The sequence below is a fragment of the Bidens hawaiensis genome, unplaced genomic scaffold (assembly GCF_021521415.1).
Source record: "Bidens hawaiensis isolate Kalapana, Puna unplaced genomic scaffold, B.hawaiensis_p1.1 tig00031815_1, whole genome shotgun sequence".
In the NCBI taxonomy this organism is placed as follows: Eukaryota; Viridiplantae; Streptophyta; class Magnoliopsida; order Asterales; family Asteraceae; genus Bidens; species Bidens hawaiensis.
In genome coordinates, this window is record NW_027505225.1 from 27,346 (window position 1) to 42,596 (window position 15,251).

The following is a 15,251-nucleotide window of genomic DNA, read 5'->3' on the forward strand; positions in this document are numbered from 1 at the left end:
TACACAGCCTAACAAAGAATTTTGAGTTGGCACTTTCATGGGTGAGTTGGCTATTAAGTCAAGGCATTATACATAGTTCAATCATTGCTTAGTGAGTCAACTCTATGTATAATTATGTCAATACTCTCCTTATATGTAGGACTATGGATGAAAGGAGGTTTTGACGGAATTTTAACTATCCATTGTTAGTTTGACGCTCGAGGATGACGCCAGATCATTCCAATTCTAACGAATTATGTGAACCAAATATGTTAGAAAAGAAATTAGAATCCCAATTCCATTGAATTATTCTAAATAAACAAACAAATAAAGATTAAAACAAATAACACAACAACATGTTACAATAAAAAGAAAAAAAACAACACAACAATCAACATTCAATACCAAATCCAACTAACCATGTTCTCTCCTTGCATAATCACTTGAATTACCAGAATCTCGAATCCGAATGTCGATAATTAGAAGCTCAACCTACGAATCGAAAATCACAAGTATGATCACTAGAACCATTATTTCCATGTAAACCTTTATTGGATCTATAACTATCCGGTGTTGACAAAGATCCGCACTGGGTCCCACTTAAACAACCACCGGGATCTTCATCTTCGACATGATCCATCCAACCACTTCTACGCGTTGGTTGAGATGAAGTCGAGTACCCATTTTGTGTTGTATTGCTTTCACAACGCTCATCTACCGCTTGAGGTGCAGATATAAGCCCTGCATTCTCTGTATTATCTTGTAAACTACTTTGCTTCGCCTTTTTCCTCCTTCGCTTCTAAATTAATATATAAATAAATAAAAAACACCTTAAAATTTGTTACAACATAACATGACATGTAGGCTAAAGCAGAGTCTTATTACCTTAGCAGACGTTTTGCATTTGCGAGACTTATGGCCTTCCTGACCGCATTTGTAGCAGTAACTAGGTGATGCCTCTGCATATGCACTTGCACTTGAACTCGAGCTCGTATTTGTACATTTCTGTCAAAAAAAAATCAAAATAATAAAACTAAAAATATCTAAAAATTATTTCTAAAAGGCCAGCATCTAATCATGTAACCAATATCTTTCATTTCCTTATGATTTATGGATAGATTGATTAACATTATATTGGTTCATTATTGTAAAAATTGATCCTTTTGGGTCGCAATATTATGTTCAACGGGTCTAACGAGGATACATTAAAATTTTGATCCAAATTGGACAAGAATGGGAAAATAGTAATTTAAAATATGTGATCACTAACTAACTTTGATAAAAGATTAACTATTACGGATATAGTGACAACATACCAAACCAGTATGACCCGACTGACCACATCTGTAACAAGAAGCCTCAGTTGGACCTTCACCATAGTCAACACAACAAAGATGGCCCATATTATTGCAAATGTAACATTTAATTTCCTGAAAACGAAAAAAATATTAGTGTAACAAAACGAATCAAGAAGCACAAACGCTTAGTTATAAATATTGAAACAGACTAGAAAACGAGATTGACCATTTGACCTTGAGGTCATCCACCGAGTAGACCGCAGTCTTGCATGTGTACATTTCATGCCCCGAATCACCACACTTTAAACAGAGTTTATCCTTTTCGACCCCCTCGGTGTACATTTCTGGGCAGTCTTTTGCAAAATGACCACTTTTTTTGCAGTAAAAACATCCCTTTCCCTGAAGAAAAAAAATTAAAAAACAATGAATAAAAGTTATTTAGTTTAGTTATATGATATATTATCGTTAAACTAAAACTTTGTATAAATATTTTAGATCCTAACCTGCTTGCACTGCTTTCCATTGTGCTCCAAACTTGCACATATAAAACACGGCCTCTTGCGGTTAGCTGCTGTACAACTGGTAAGTGTATGGCCACCTTCACCACAATTATAGCAGTGTTCGAAACTGCAATCTTGAGGATCAAAATACCTCGTTCTCCGCTGGATATAATAAATAACTGATTACAATTTATCATAGATCATACATATGGATTGCAAATTGATATCTTAATCTATTTATTCAACTTACAAGAAGCTTCCGTAGTACCGAGTTACCAGATTTCTCCACATGGTTGATTTCTAAACGCGCGCTAATATCTTTTAGTTCATCATTCTCTTTCTTTATTATCACATCTTTAGCCTAATGCAGACAAAATGTTTTCCATATTTAGCCAATTTACTACTAACAAAAGAAATGTTAAAGCATTATTATGTGCTCAGTGCTCAAAAGTGATTACTGTGATTTGAAGTTGTAATCAATACAAATCGAAGAAATTTCAAGCAGATTAGATCCAAAGAACGTCACGAACAGAGTCGCAATATGAAAGCGAAACAACACACTAGCACAAACGAATCTCACACAGAGAATAAGAATATAATGAGCACGACAATATAACGTGGTTCGGTACAACTGCAACTAGGGGTGCAAACGAGCCGAGCCGCACACGAGCTACTTGAGATCCTATCGATTAAAAGCTCAAAACTAGCTAAGCCTTATTGAGCTCGAACAAATCACGATCCTCAAATTAAACTTTTTTAGTTATCAAGCCCAAATTCGAGCCTTTTATGAGAAGATCATGCCTTCACGAGCGTAGTGTATTTTTGAGTTTTACCTCTTTTGGAAACAGCCGAGCTTTGGCTCATTTAAGGTACTGCACACGAGCTTGAACCAAGCTTAGGCTCGTTTAACGTTTTTCTCAATAAATTAAAAATGTACATAAATTAATTTAATAATTTACAAACAAGCCGAACTCAAGCTGTAGAAAAAGAGCTTGAAACGAGCCGACCCGCACACGAGCTACTTGAGATCGTATCGATAAAGCTCAAAACTAACCAAGCCTTACCGAGCTTGAGCAAAAAAATAATCTTTTTTGGTTATCGAGCCCGAGCTCGAGCCTTGTATGAGAAGATCATGCTTTCACGAGCGTAGTGTATTTTTTGAGTTTTAACTCTTTTGGACACAGCCGAGCTTTGGCTCATTTAAGGTACTACACACGAACCAAGTTTAGGCTCGTTTAACGTTTTTCTCAGAATATATAAAAATGATTAAAAATGTATATAAATCAATTCAATAATTTATAAAGAAGCCAAACTCAAGCTTTAGAAAAAGAGCTTGAAACGAGCCGAGCTCGAGCTAGAGTTCGGTAACTCAAAACGAGCCGAACCTAGGCTCCGTTCGGCTCGTTTGCACCTGTAAGCTGCAACTGGTGTTTCTCATGATTAGCTCAAGTGAAACTGTGAAAGATTACAGTTACATAACTATTCGACCGAATTCGGCTTTAATACCTAATGCAAATCTAACATAAAACAATCAGTTAGTCAATTAGATCTAATGAGCTTACATCATATTGTGTTGTAGTGATCTCAATTATCTTGTCAACTTTATTATTATTATTATTATTTGCATCTGTGACGATGATTTCAGAATTGAAAGCATATGATGAAGGATTACTGTAGCTATCACCATTACTACTACATGCTGTTGGTACTGAATTTGCCACCATTTTTAAGCATGACTTTTGCTGCTGAGAAACAATTGTGGCTGGATTGGATTGGATTGTTCAATTTGAATTGAATTGAATTGAATCGAATTGAATTAGTACATATTATTATTTGTTGTTATCCGATTTACCGGAATGGAGATCTGCAGTACATGTCATGTTTAGTTTAGGATATATTTATATTTATTTATTTTTAAATAAAATACACAACTGTGTTTTTTATGGTACGTTTGGCAAAACTAGCTGGTAGTTGTTAGCTGTAAGCTGGAAGCTGAAGGCTGAAAGCTGTAAGCTGGTAGCTAGCTGTAGCTTTTTAAACATATATAGGTGTTTGGCAGAGTAGCAGAAACTTTTAATAAAACTAGCTGGGTGCTAGCGTGGTGTGGCGGAATGGGCGTACAACCTAACATCAACCGCATAATCAGTGTCGGTACATGATTCACCTGATGACAGTGCATACGTAACCTGAAAGTAGACGTGTAATTCATGGAAAAGAAGTAAGCGTGTAATTGGTCGCGAAAATTAAGAAACAAAGCTGAAATATACAGTAATTTCAAATAGATAATTTTTTAAACCAACCTATTTTGATATGAAACGCTTTCTGAACATGCACTGCTCTAATCTGAAACATGTTCTGACCTGACCTCTTTCGACTCAAAAGCGTACCGACACGAATCGAACTAATTTAACCCTTTTTGTATTGACTCATTCTGACCATAATTTGGTCTTACACATGACTCAAGTTCATCTGACTCGACTCTAATTTGGTCTTACACATGACTCGAGCTCACCTGACTTGTTATCGATCCTAACCGATAATCACGTAGTATGTTAATTCTTTAAAGTTAAAGAAGTATAACAATATCATATTCAAATTAAAGAGAATAAAATGCTCGTTTTTATGATGTAATTTATTTAAAAAGTTATTAACATGTGAAAAAGTTATGGCTCCTAAAAAAGTCATGAGGGGTAGTTAGTTATGAATAAGGGTTGAATGTGTAACTCTTATATAAATTAACAAAAGTTGATATAAGTTTAAGTACAAACTTGTAAATTCAAATGTAAAAGCTTGTAGCTAGCTTTTTCTCAAACGCTACCAATACTAGCGTTTAAATATGGAGCTTTTCCTATCAATCTAAAAGCTTAAAGCTACTTAAACCAAACAAAGCTTTTTATTAAATATGAGCTTTTTCTTAAAAGCTTAAAGCTTGAATCTCATAAAAGCTCCTTGCCAAACATACCCTTAATCTAAGCCCATATTTTCTACGGGTTATAATATTATGAAAAAATATAAATTGGTCGTGGCTCAATGGTAAAGCACTCACTTTACAAGTGAGAGGTGAGAGGTTCTAACCTCACTATCACCAATTTATATGGAAGATATGAGGGATGACCCTGGCTTGCCAGGGTTCGAGTCCTGATCTCACCCGGTTTTACCGGCTCCTCGCTATCGTGCCATTTGGCGGGCGTGGGGGTCGGGTTTTATCCGGTGAATCCCTCAATAGGTGGACCGCTAGAGGCTCCGTCCGTCCGGACTAGTGGCTGGCTCGGGCTACCTGTAGCCAATGGGGGCCACGTACGGAGTACCCGGCGTTACTTAGTTGGTCGTTCAAAAAAAATAATATTATAAAAATAAAATTCTTAGGGGGTGTTTGGCCTAGCTTTTTTAACAAAGCTTATAGTCTTTTGGTTTATTGGATTTTAATAATCATTATTGAATGGTATTGGCCGATAATAATCTCTATTCGTTTTATAGCTATTGGCGGTCCCAAATTTAATAAAGTTGGCCTCCAATGGTCCCCCGTTAAAAATGACTTAACGTCGTTATACTTTTTTTTCCGAATTTCAAACGAATTTTTTAGGGCTTTTGATCGGAAGAAAAATACGAGTCGATTGGTGTAAAACTTAGTTCGAAACGACGCTCCAAAACGACGAAACAATGTTTTAATTCGGATCTTAGAACTTACAATTAACAAAAATCAAGCCGTTTGAATCACCGTTATTGGTGGCGATAAAATGAATAGGGATTATTATCGGCCAATATCATTCAATGGAGATTATTAAAATCCAATAAACCTAGTTTTTTTAGCTTTTTTTTTATAAAATAAGCTTTATTTGGTGGTTGGTTTAGCTTTTTAAGCTTATGCTTATTAGTTTATATAAGCTAATTTGAAGAAGCTTGTTTAAAAATGGTTTTTTAACTTATTTGATGGAGCTTATTTACTTAAGGGTGTAAATTACTCATTTGTTCTCAAATGTGATGGATTAATAATTATTGAAGCAACTTATTACTCTAACAAATTAAAGAATGATGGATTTAACAACTTATTAAGACACATAATTAACTTGTAGAATATAAGCTAATCCAAACACTTAAAAAGAGCTTATCAAATAATTGAAAATAAGCTATAAACTAATTTAATATATAAGCATAAGCATAAAAATAAAAGCTAGGCCAAACACCCCCTTATTCTCCAACCAAGGCTCTGAGGCGGATCCAGAAACTTTCACCAGTGGGGGAAAATATGTTCGATATAAACACGGTTGTAACGGGTCAAAACAGGTCGAGTATAATGGGAAAAAACATGTCGATCGCGCAACTTTTGGTTTTAAAAGCTACGTTGCATAAATCAATTCAACTTAAGAAAGAAACATGTAGAATAAATAACACTATGTCCGGACTCTGGAGCCTTGTAGTTGTATAGACCTATATACTCCATCGTCAGTTACCCACTTACCCGTGCATCAAAAATATATATGCATACTATTGCTTTTAGGGTTGATATTATAGCCAGATCATTTAAAAAAAACAAGAAATTGATTTGATGTTTTCCGTTTCTAGTTTGTTAGACTAATAGATAATTAAAGCTTCTCATTTGGGCTTTCAAAAGGCCAATATGCATTCATAATTTTGTCTTTGGATGGCATGTGGATTTTTTCTTGGATTCCACTAACATATTAAGCTTGATGGGCTAATTTCAGTGGGGGTCTATCCTCCCCCTAAAGCATGAATGAATCCGCCTATGCCAAGACTATTCAGAATTACGGTTATTTGTATTCTTCATCCAATGATTCTTAATAGACGCCTCATGATTATCGATGTTCAACATTAAACGGTACATCATATAACGAATTCATCCTGGATATACAATTGACAGCTAGAACGATTAAGGTAATTATTATAGTTATTGAATAAATATTAATTTACATTGTAAAAACTAAACTATGATAAAATATCAATTTACATATCAATTATTGCTAGATGGTATAGTAAAGATCAGTCTCGTTATTCCTTTTGAATCTAACATCTTGCATATTATATTTCAGGCGATGATTGCAAGAAATATAACAGTTTGTGATTTCCTTTAAAGGCCTTGAGATTATTTATAACTCTAAAAACTCTAATGAAGTTGTGATGGTGAATAATGAGAAAGCTGGAGTTGAAGGGACAAGGTTTGAATATTCTAGACCATTTAGAATTTTCCAATCGATCTTCCAATTGGTTGGAGCCATGTTTGTTTGTTCTTATATAATCTTTCTTCCAAACTAGTAAGTTCTGAAAAACATTCAATTTATATTGATTTTGAAGAGATATATGTGTTAGTGTGGAGTTGAAAGTTGCCTTCTTTTTTGTTTTCATTTAGTGACTGATTTCAAGATAATGTAAACAAGAATTATTATTATGCAACGAGATATCAAACATTGTAAACTGTATTATAGTGGTACCAACAACTAGCACTAAGTTATTGATTTTGGTTTTCTCAAATATATTTGTTTAGAGCATTCCCAACCTATTCCTCGTAATTATATGAGGGGAATTGGTAAATTATAGGGTGAAATTTTGAATGGTTGTGAGTGTAAATTATAGGGTGGAGAGAGAAATGTAGTGATTTTTTGTAAATTTGGGGAAACAAAGTTTGTCCCTATTTATTTTTTAATATTTTTTGAATTGGTTGTGAGTAGAAGAGAGAGAAAACTGTAATAATAAAAGTATAAAAAAATATTATTTAATTAAACAGGAAAGAGAAATGTAGTGTTTTGTAGTGTAATTATAGGGATAAGGATGAGTGACGGGCTGTTAATATTGTTGCATGTGGATATGGAGTTTGACATTGTTTAATCACCAACTTCACTTAAACCCTTTTTTAGGAATCTATGATTGAGAAAAAAAGGTGCGTCTATGTCTGTCGTATACGACAACATTTTTGTCTCATCCAAATCTCCCACAAACCCAATTACACATGGCGTTATATTGGTCAGATAAACTAACTAATTGTTAGACATAGAAAACAACGTGTATGCATAGCCACATACATGGTAATTATTATACATGGAAATCAAAGTAAAGTCAACCTATAGCCACTTGTGTCGTTTTATATATTCACCTTCATTCTTAACTAACTATAAACCATCACATTCATATCCGTAGTGTAGAATGTCCGATGAAAAATCAGTAGCCGGGGAAACCCAACCCTTTGTGATACTTAATGCCGACGGTTCATACACTCGCCCCGTATCCTTCCCAAGCTCCCCTCCCAAACCGGATCCAGATTCCGACACTCCTACCCTCTCCAAAGATGTAATCATCAACGATACCAACAAAACCGGCGTTCGAATATTAATATATATCCCAAAAGAAACCCCAGTGGAAAAGCTCCCTCTCTTAGTTTACTACCACGGGGGTGGCTTTATTGTCATGACCGCGGCTACAACCATGAATCACGAGTTATGTGAACTACTATCCGCACACCTCCAGGCTGTGGTGGTGAGCGTTGACTACCGAAACGCACCAGAGCACCGCCTCCCAGCTGCCTATGACGATGGGGTGGAGGCTTTGCATTGGATCAAGTCAACCCAGGATCCATGGTTGACCGAGTTTTCTGACTTGTCTAACTGCTACCTACTTGGAAGTAGTGCTGGTGCAAACCTAGTCTACCATGCAGCACTACGTGTATCTCAACACCTTGCTGATCTTGAGCCTTCGGTAATTAAAGGTTTGATCTTGCATTGTCTTTTCATTGGAGGAGTGGAAAGGACCGAATCAGAGATCAGACTGGCGTCCACCGGGCTTCTCTTTACGTTATCCCTAAGCGATTCGATGTGGAATTTGGCACTCCCCGTCGGTGCAACTCGTGACCGTGAGTATTGCAACTTGATGAGGGGTAGTCCGGACGATATGGGCCGGATCAAAGACGTTGGTTGTCAGGTGATCAAGGCCGGCCATGGCATATGGCAGGGTAGTCGACGGCCATAGGCCCGACTACCCGTTAGGCCCATAATTTTTTTTTCCTAGATTATATGTATTTTTATGAAAAACTATATTCATACTTAATGTTTTAACACAATAACATAATAACTAACTTGGTCTAGTGTCAAAGGAGTATGACTCCCAACAAAAAGGTTGTGGTTGGGTGGGTTCTAGTCTCATTTGAGACATGTTTTAGCTTATTTTTATACATTAGTTTTTTAAACAACCCAAATCATAACCAAGGAAACCAATTTTTAAAAATTAAATTGTTTAAACCCAACAAAATACTCTTTTTTACTTTAGACCCAATATATTTTTCGCCTTCGGCCCAATTTTTTTTTTTCATTTCTCGGAGCCGGCCCTGCAGGTGATGATCATTCGTGATGGGGATTTGATGATGGATCGTCAGATAGAGTTCGCAAAGGCTTTAGAGTTGAAAGGTGTAGAGTGCACATGTTTCTACAGTGATGGTTATCACGGGGTTGAAGCTACTGACAAAGCTAAAGTCGAAGAGCTGTTACAGGAGATATCGCGTTTCATGTCTTCGGTTAATGGTACCAAATCCAATGCAATATCTGATAAATAAACCGATAATAAAACATTGATTGCCGGTTTTTATTTACATGTTACATTATGTACTTAGTGTGTGTGAGTTTGTAGATCATGATATTGTTCTTGAGTAGTTTGATAAAATTACCGTAAGGTTGTATTTCTATAATTATAATAATATAATGTATTAACTGGATTAGACTTTAATATTTAGTTTTATATATACAAATATACGGGTCAAGTTATTCTAGTAGGGGAAGGATTTGTAGCCACACAAAAAAAACTCCTTAAAAAAAAATTTAAATAAAAAAATCATAACTCAAAATTTAATAAAAAAACGAAAAAAGTAAAAACACCAAAATGTTTCCACAGTCTTTCTCGTTCTCCTAAAAAAACACAATCGTAAGTGAAAAAAGTCGTTGTGTCTTTTAGTTTATCATTGTGTTTTGTGTTTATTTTCGTTTAATTGTGTCTATTTTCTTAACATTGTGTCTTTTTTTATTTATATTGTGTTATATTACTAAACATTGTGTTATATTTTGTTCGACATTGTGTTATATCATGCGATTTATTGTGTCTTTTTTTTAATTATAATTGTGTCTTTTGTTAATTTTTGCCATTGTGTCTTTGATCTCGGCATTTTGTCTTTTCGTCAATTTTTTTTATATTTTCTTGTATTTTTTTAACGGGAATGATGGTGGAAACATTTTAGTTTTTAAATTTTTTTTGTTTTTTATTTATATTTTGAGTAATGATTTTTTTTTATTATTATTTTTGAATTTGTTTTTAAGAGGTTTTTGTGTTGTCATAAATCCTTGTCACACTTCTCATTTTTATCGCTCTTTGTATTTTAACTTTACTCTATACAAATAGACATATTACCCTATACAAATATACATTCTTATATGTAATATTTAGTTGGGAAAATCCCAAAATAATCATTTCTGACAAAGGTTTTCCAAATCTAGCCAAAGACTAAATAAAATACCCAAACTAGCTAAAAATCCCGTCGGAATCAACTAAAATCATTATGATCCGACTAAATTTTTGGGTCTTTAAAATCGTGCCACGTGTCAACGTTTTAATTGATCTGACCGAATTTCTTCAAATTCTGTCAGATCCGACTGATTTTTAGTGGGTCCGACTGAATTCTTCATCTTCTACCTCTCAAACTAACATGTATAGCCAACCTCCATCTCCATCTCCATCTTTATTATTTGTTCACAAAATCAAGAAAATTAATAGTATAAATCGCTTAGTTTTTCGAGAAGAACACAACCATAGTGTTCAATTTCACTCTATAACTCAAAATCAAAAACCCCCCGAATTGAAAAATCTATGGTTCGTCAGACAAATTAAACAGTCGAATCCGACGAAAGCATGAATTGAACCGACGGATCTGACTGTCTTTTCCTCCGACGGTTCTTCAGGCTAATTGGTCGGTCGGGAGGCTAAAGCGTCAGATCCGACGGAAGAATATGACTACTTTGAGAATTTTTTTTTTGGTCTTTCGCTTAGATTTGGATAACCTTGGTCAAATATGGCCATTTTGGGGGTTTTCCCTTTGTAGTTGTATGCATACATAAACACACTTTGAGCGGAAATTAGTTGGATCTCGCTGTAAACCGTTAAATTTGGCTGGAATATAGCCGCAAACCGTCAATGTTGGTCAGAATCTCGTCAGAAAAAGCCGAATAAGTCCGATTAATCCGATCGATTAGCCCAAAACTAATCAGTGAGGTGAAGACTAGCGATTAACCGGGGATTAATCGGCGCCTAGTCGAGGTTCTTACAACGCTGATCTTCACACACCACATTTCGTCTATACGGCTTATATAGGAGCTGAAAAGGTTGTGTTGTGTGTCCTCTCCGTATGCAATCACTATGAGGATTTTATATGAAAATCACAATCTTGATATTATACACAAGTCACAGCCCTTATAATTTAATAACCATTAAAGTACACATAAAATGCTTTATAATACGATTAAATTGGATTTTTACACCCTCTATTAAACTATTAAAGACTACAACATCAATCTCAATCGTTCGAGTAGAAACACTATTCATTATGCATACCTTGATACCGGCACTTTTCTTTTTATTTTTCAAATATTCATAAATTTTATTGTCTCAACTAGGGGTATAAATGAGTCGAGATTATGCTTGAGCTCGTAATGATAGCTAAAGCTCGGCTTTGAGTTGTTTTGCAAGTTGTAGTTTGTTAATTAATAATAATTTATACACGTGTTAAATTATATTTACACATTCTAAAAAAACCTTTAACGAATCTATGCTCGACTCGTTTATTATTAATTAATAATAATTTATACAATTGTTTAATTATTTTACATATTCTAAAAAAATCGTTTAACAAGTCTATGTTCAGCTTGAGCTTTGGTTGTGCAATGGTAAATTGATACATAGAATTGTAGAAGTCTAAAAGAGAGAAAAAAGAAAGGTTTGTTGACTCGACAAACCTAAACGAGCTTCGAAACAAGGCTCAAATTCAGGCTTGATAACTAAACAAGCTTTATTTGAGATTAAAGCTCAACTCAAGCTAACTTGTTTCAAGTTTTTTTCTATTATTCTAAGCTCGAGAAGCTCGCATGTAGCTAGAGCTAGGTTTGTTTGCATCCCTAGTTTCAACAACAAAACTATTTAAGGGGGGGCGTTTGGGATTGTTTATTTTACCCTTCTTAATACTACTTTATTTTAAATCATAAGGTGTTTTGCAAAGTTGAAAGTTACGAGGGGAGTAAGTCATAAGTTACACTTTTGTAACTTATGACTTATGCAAATAAGCTATAAGGAGGTTGAAATAACTTATCCTAAACACTTTTGTAACTTATAGACTTATATTAATAATGAGTAAATTACGGTTTGCATCCTTATGGTTTGTCCAAACATGCAGTTTTAATCCTATATTTTTAAATTTGTGATTTTTGTCCTTGTGTTTTCATTTCACTTGCAATTAAACCCGACCTCATTAATCCTGTTAAGTCTGGTTGTTAGACCCATCAGCAAGCTTCTCACGTGAGAGACAGTTTTATCTCTTTTTTTTTTTCAAATACACCATAACCCTTATTCTCAAGCCCCTTCACGTGAAGGGCTGAGGTATATTTTGGAAAGAAAAAAAAGAGATAAAACTATCCCTCATGTGAGAGGCATGCTGATGGGTCTAACAACAAGACTTAACAGGATTAATGAGGTCGGGTTTAATTGCAGGTGAAATGAAAACATAGAACAAAAATCATAAATTTAAAACTACAGGATTAAAACTGCATGTTTAGACAAACCAACCGGTTAAAACACCAACTTACTCATTAATAATTTTGTGTTGGATTCATTGTTAAAGCCCTACTACACCAAAGTCTGCATACGCCTGAGAAACAATGGCCAGCACTGACCAACAAGAACACACCATTGAAGAAGAACAAGAAGATGATGATGAAACAGTGACTGGATTAGGATATTACAAAGGCAAAGTGAGAATGGTGGTAGGAGATCCATCTGATGAGATGATACTCCTCTGGGGACTCCAACAACCCATGTTTTCTAAACCTAATGCCTTTGTTTCTCAATCTTCTCTCAAATTATCTATCGATGCTTGCGGCCGCTGTATATCGATTTCGCAGTCTCCATCTTCATTGGTGAGTTGCCATTTTATGTAATCTCAATCCTGAGAAACGAGCAAAAACCGAGCTCGAGCTCGACTAGGCTTGAGTACGGCTCCTTTTAACTTACGGTAGCTCAAGCTCGGCCTGTGAGTCCTTTAGTTAATTTATATTTTTTTAATTAGCTCGGCCCGAGCTTGTTACGAGCCAAAGCTCAAGCTCAAGCTCGTAAAAGAGTTAAAACTTAAAAAACACAATAGGCTCGTTAAATTTCAACAAGCCTATACCAGGGCCGGCTCCGAGTAGGGGAAAAAACATTTGGGCCGAAGGCGAAAACATTTTTGGGCCTTAAGTAAAAGATGCATTTTGTTAGGTTTAAGGGGTGTTTGGGATTGTTTATTTTCACCAACTTATAACTTATAAACTTTTTGAGAAGTAATAAGGTGTTTGGGATTGCTTATATTGTGAGAGGAAAAGTTTCATAAATTACACTTTTGTAACTTATTAACTTAATGAAAAGTTATATAAGGAAGTAAAATAAGGAATCCCAAACACCCCCTTAAACAATTTAGTCTTTAAATGAGTCTACTTAAAATAAAATTAAACATGTCTCAGATGAGACTAGATACCGCAACCTTTTGGTTAGGAGCCATACCCCTTCACCACTAAACCAAGCTAGTGCCTATGTAATTGAGTTTAAACATTAAATATACATATTTATCTTTCATAAACATATATATAATTAAAAAACAATTCGGGCCTAGCAGGGTGTCGGGCCTGATGCCGTCGACCACCCTGCCCCCCTCTAGGGCCGGCCCTGGCCTATACAATATTCCTGTTCAAGGCTCGAGCCCGAGCTCAATAACTAAATTAGCTTTATATGAGGCTTGGCTCGATTTGAGATTTTTATTGATCCGATCTCACGTAGCTCGTGAGTTCCTCGGCTCGTTTGCACTCCTATCTACGTCAACGGGCTACAACCAGGAATTTATTATTGTTTGTTTTGCTCTCGACACTCAATAAGAATTGTCAAGTGTAAGGATTGCAATATATAGAGATAGATTATGGTTTCTAGCTTAGTGAACTAGAATTCTAGAAACATTAGCGCGCTCTAATAAAAGATACAAGGCCAGTACAAAACCTCCCATGTCTTCAATCTTAATTAACTTAATAAAACATGTATTCAAGCCTCCACAAACCCAATAATTACGATTTTCTAGACGTAAGCTATCGGAACAATGTAGGATTAAGGCAAAAATAGTTGTGGTCATGATTTTCAATCTATTCCAGTTACTCAAGTTAATTTATTTAATTATTTTAATTTCACTTAATGTTAAATTGTAGGGTGCTCCTGGAGTAACTGGATCAGTAATGTGGGACAGTGGAATTGTTCTAGGGAAGTTTTTAGAACACGCAGTGGAAACGGGATTACTTGTTCTTCAAGGCAAGAAGGTTGTTGAGTTAGGCGCAGGCTGCGGTTTAGCCGGGTAACAATTTTTATTTATCTTTTGCTCTCAGCTTAAAAGAAAATAAAAATATTCTCATTTTGTGATTTCAGTTGTGTTGCAGCTCTTTTAGGTTCTCAAGTTATCCTTACGGACATGCCGGACCGATTAAGGCTTTTAAAAAAGAACATTGAAGATAATTTGTATGGAAACGTACGAGGCTCTGCAACAGTTAACGAGCTCACCTGGGGCGATCGGCCCGACCCAGAATTAGTTGAACCTTTACCTGATTTTGGTAATTCCCGTTAATACAAAATTACAATTTTACCCTTGATTTTATAATTCTTATGTTATTTATGCATTTACAAGTTGATTATTTACGAATGTAGTGATTGGGTCGGATGTGATCTATAGTGAAGAAGCTGTGGCAGATTTGTTAGAAACTTTAGTGGATCTCTGTGGGCCCGACACGACAGTTATTCTGGCTGGAGAACTTAGAAATGGTAGTTAATTTGTGTTTTAACATGTTAAATTATCGACGTCATATGATAAGCCTTTGGTTTTTGTTGTTTTATCAGATGCGGTTCTTGAATGCTTTATGGAAGCAGCAATGGAGAATTTTATCATAGGTCGTGTTGATCAAGCGGGTTGGCATCCGGATTATTGTAGTCCTCGTGTTGCTATGTACGTGCTTGTTAAGAAGACGAGACCACAGTAATCGCGTGTTGAATACACAGAGAGAATCACATGTTAAGATTGTTTGTTATACATGTAGCTAGCGGATCATATTTGTCTTTTGGTCAGATGATTTGAGTTGGATTATACGGGAGCCAGGGTTGCGCACGGTAATGTTTGGCGGGTTTTGATGAAAGTTATAGCCCGAACCGCCTAACT

The 15,251-nt window shown here is 35.4% G+C and overlaps 3 protein-coding genes across 3 annotated transcripts; 2 read left to right on the forward strand and 1 right to left on the reverse strand.

Moving 5' to 3' along the window:
- Nucleotides 1–466: 466 nt before the first annotated feature.
- On the reverse strand, nt 467–3,530 carry LOC143611639 (uncharacterized). Its single transcript, XM_077085816.1, has 7 exons — nt 3,340–3,530; nt 2,028–2,138; nt 1,781–1,939; nt 1,512–1,676; nt 1,296–1,409; nt 865–984; nt 467–778 (listed from the first exon to the last, which is right to left on the reverse strand). The coding sequence occupies exons 1-7, from the start codon at nt 3,499–3,501 to the stop codon at nt 467–469; spliced, it is 1,143 nt and encodes a 380-aa protein (XP_076941931.1). The 5' UTR covers nt 3,502–3,530.
- Nucleotides 3,531–7,700: 4,170 nt separating this feature from the next.
- On the forward strand, nt 7,701–9,368 carry LOC143611634 (carboxylesterase 1-like). Its single transcript, XM_077085814.1, has 2 exons — nt 7,701–8,704; nt 9,102–9,368. The coding sequence occupies exons 1-2, from the start codon at nt 7,934–7,936 to the stop codon at nt 9,330–9,332; spliced, it is 1,002 nt and encodes a 333-aa protein (XP_076941929.1). The 5' UTR covers nt 7,701–7,933; the 3' UTR covers nt 9,333–9,368.
- A 3,303-nt stretch (nt 9,369–12,671) lies between these two features.
- On the forward strand, nt 12,672–15,230 carry LOC143611632 (uncharacterized). The gene is made up of 5 exons (XM_077085812.1): nt 12,672–12,948; nt 14,257–14,399; nt 14,471–14,652; nt 14,747–14,860; nt 14,936–15,230. Exons 1-5 carry the CDS (start codon nt 12,691–12,693, stop codon nt 15,073–15,075), a joined length of 837 nt encoding a protein of 278 aa, XP_076941927.1. The 5' UTR covers nt 12,672–12,690; the 3' UTR covers nt 15,076–15,230.
- The last annotated feature ends 21 nt before the right edge of the window (nt 15,231–15,251 follow it).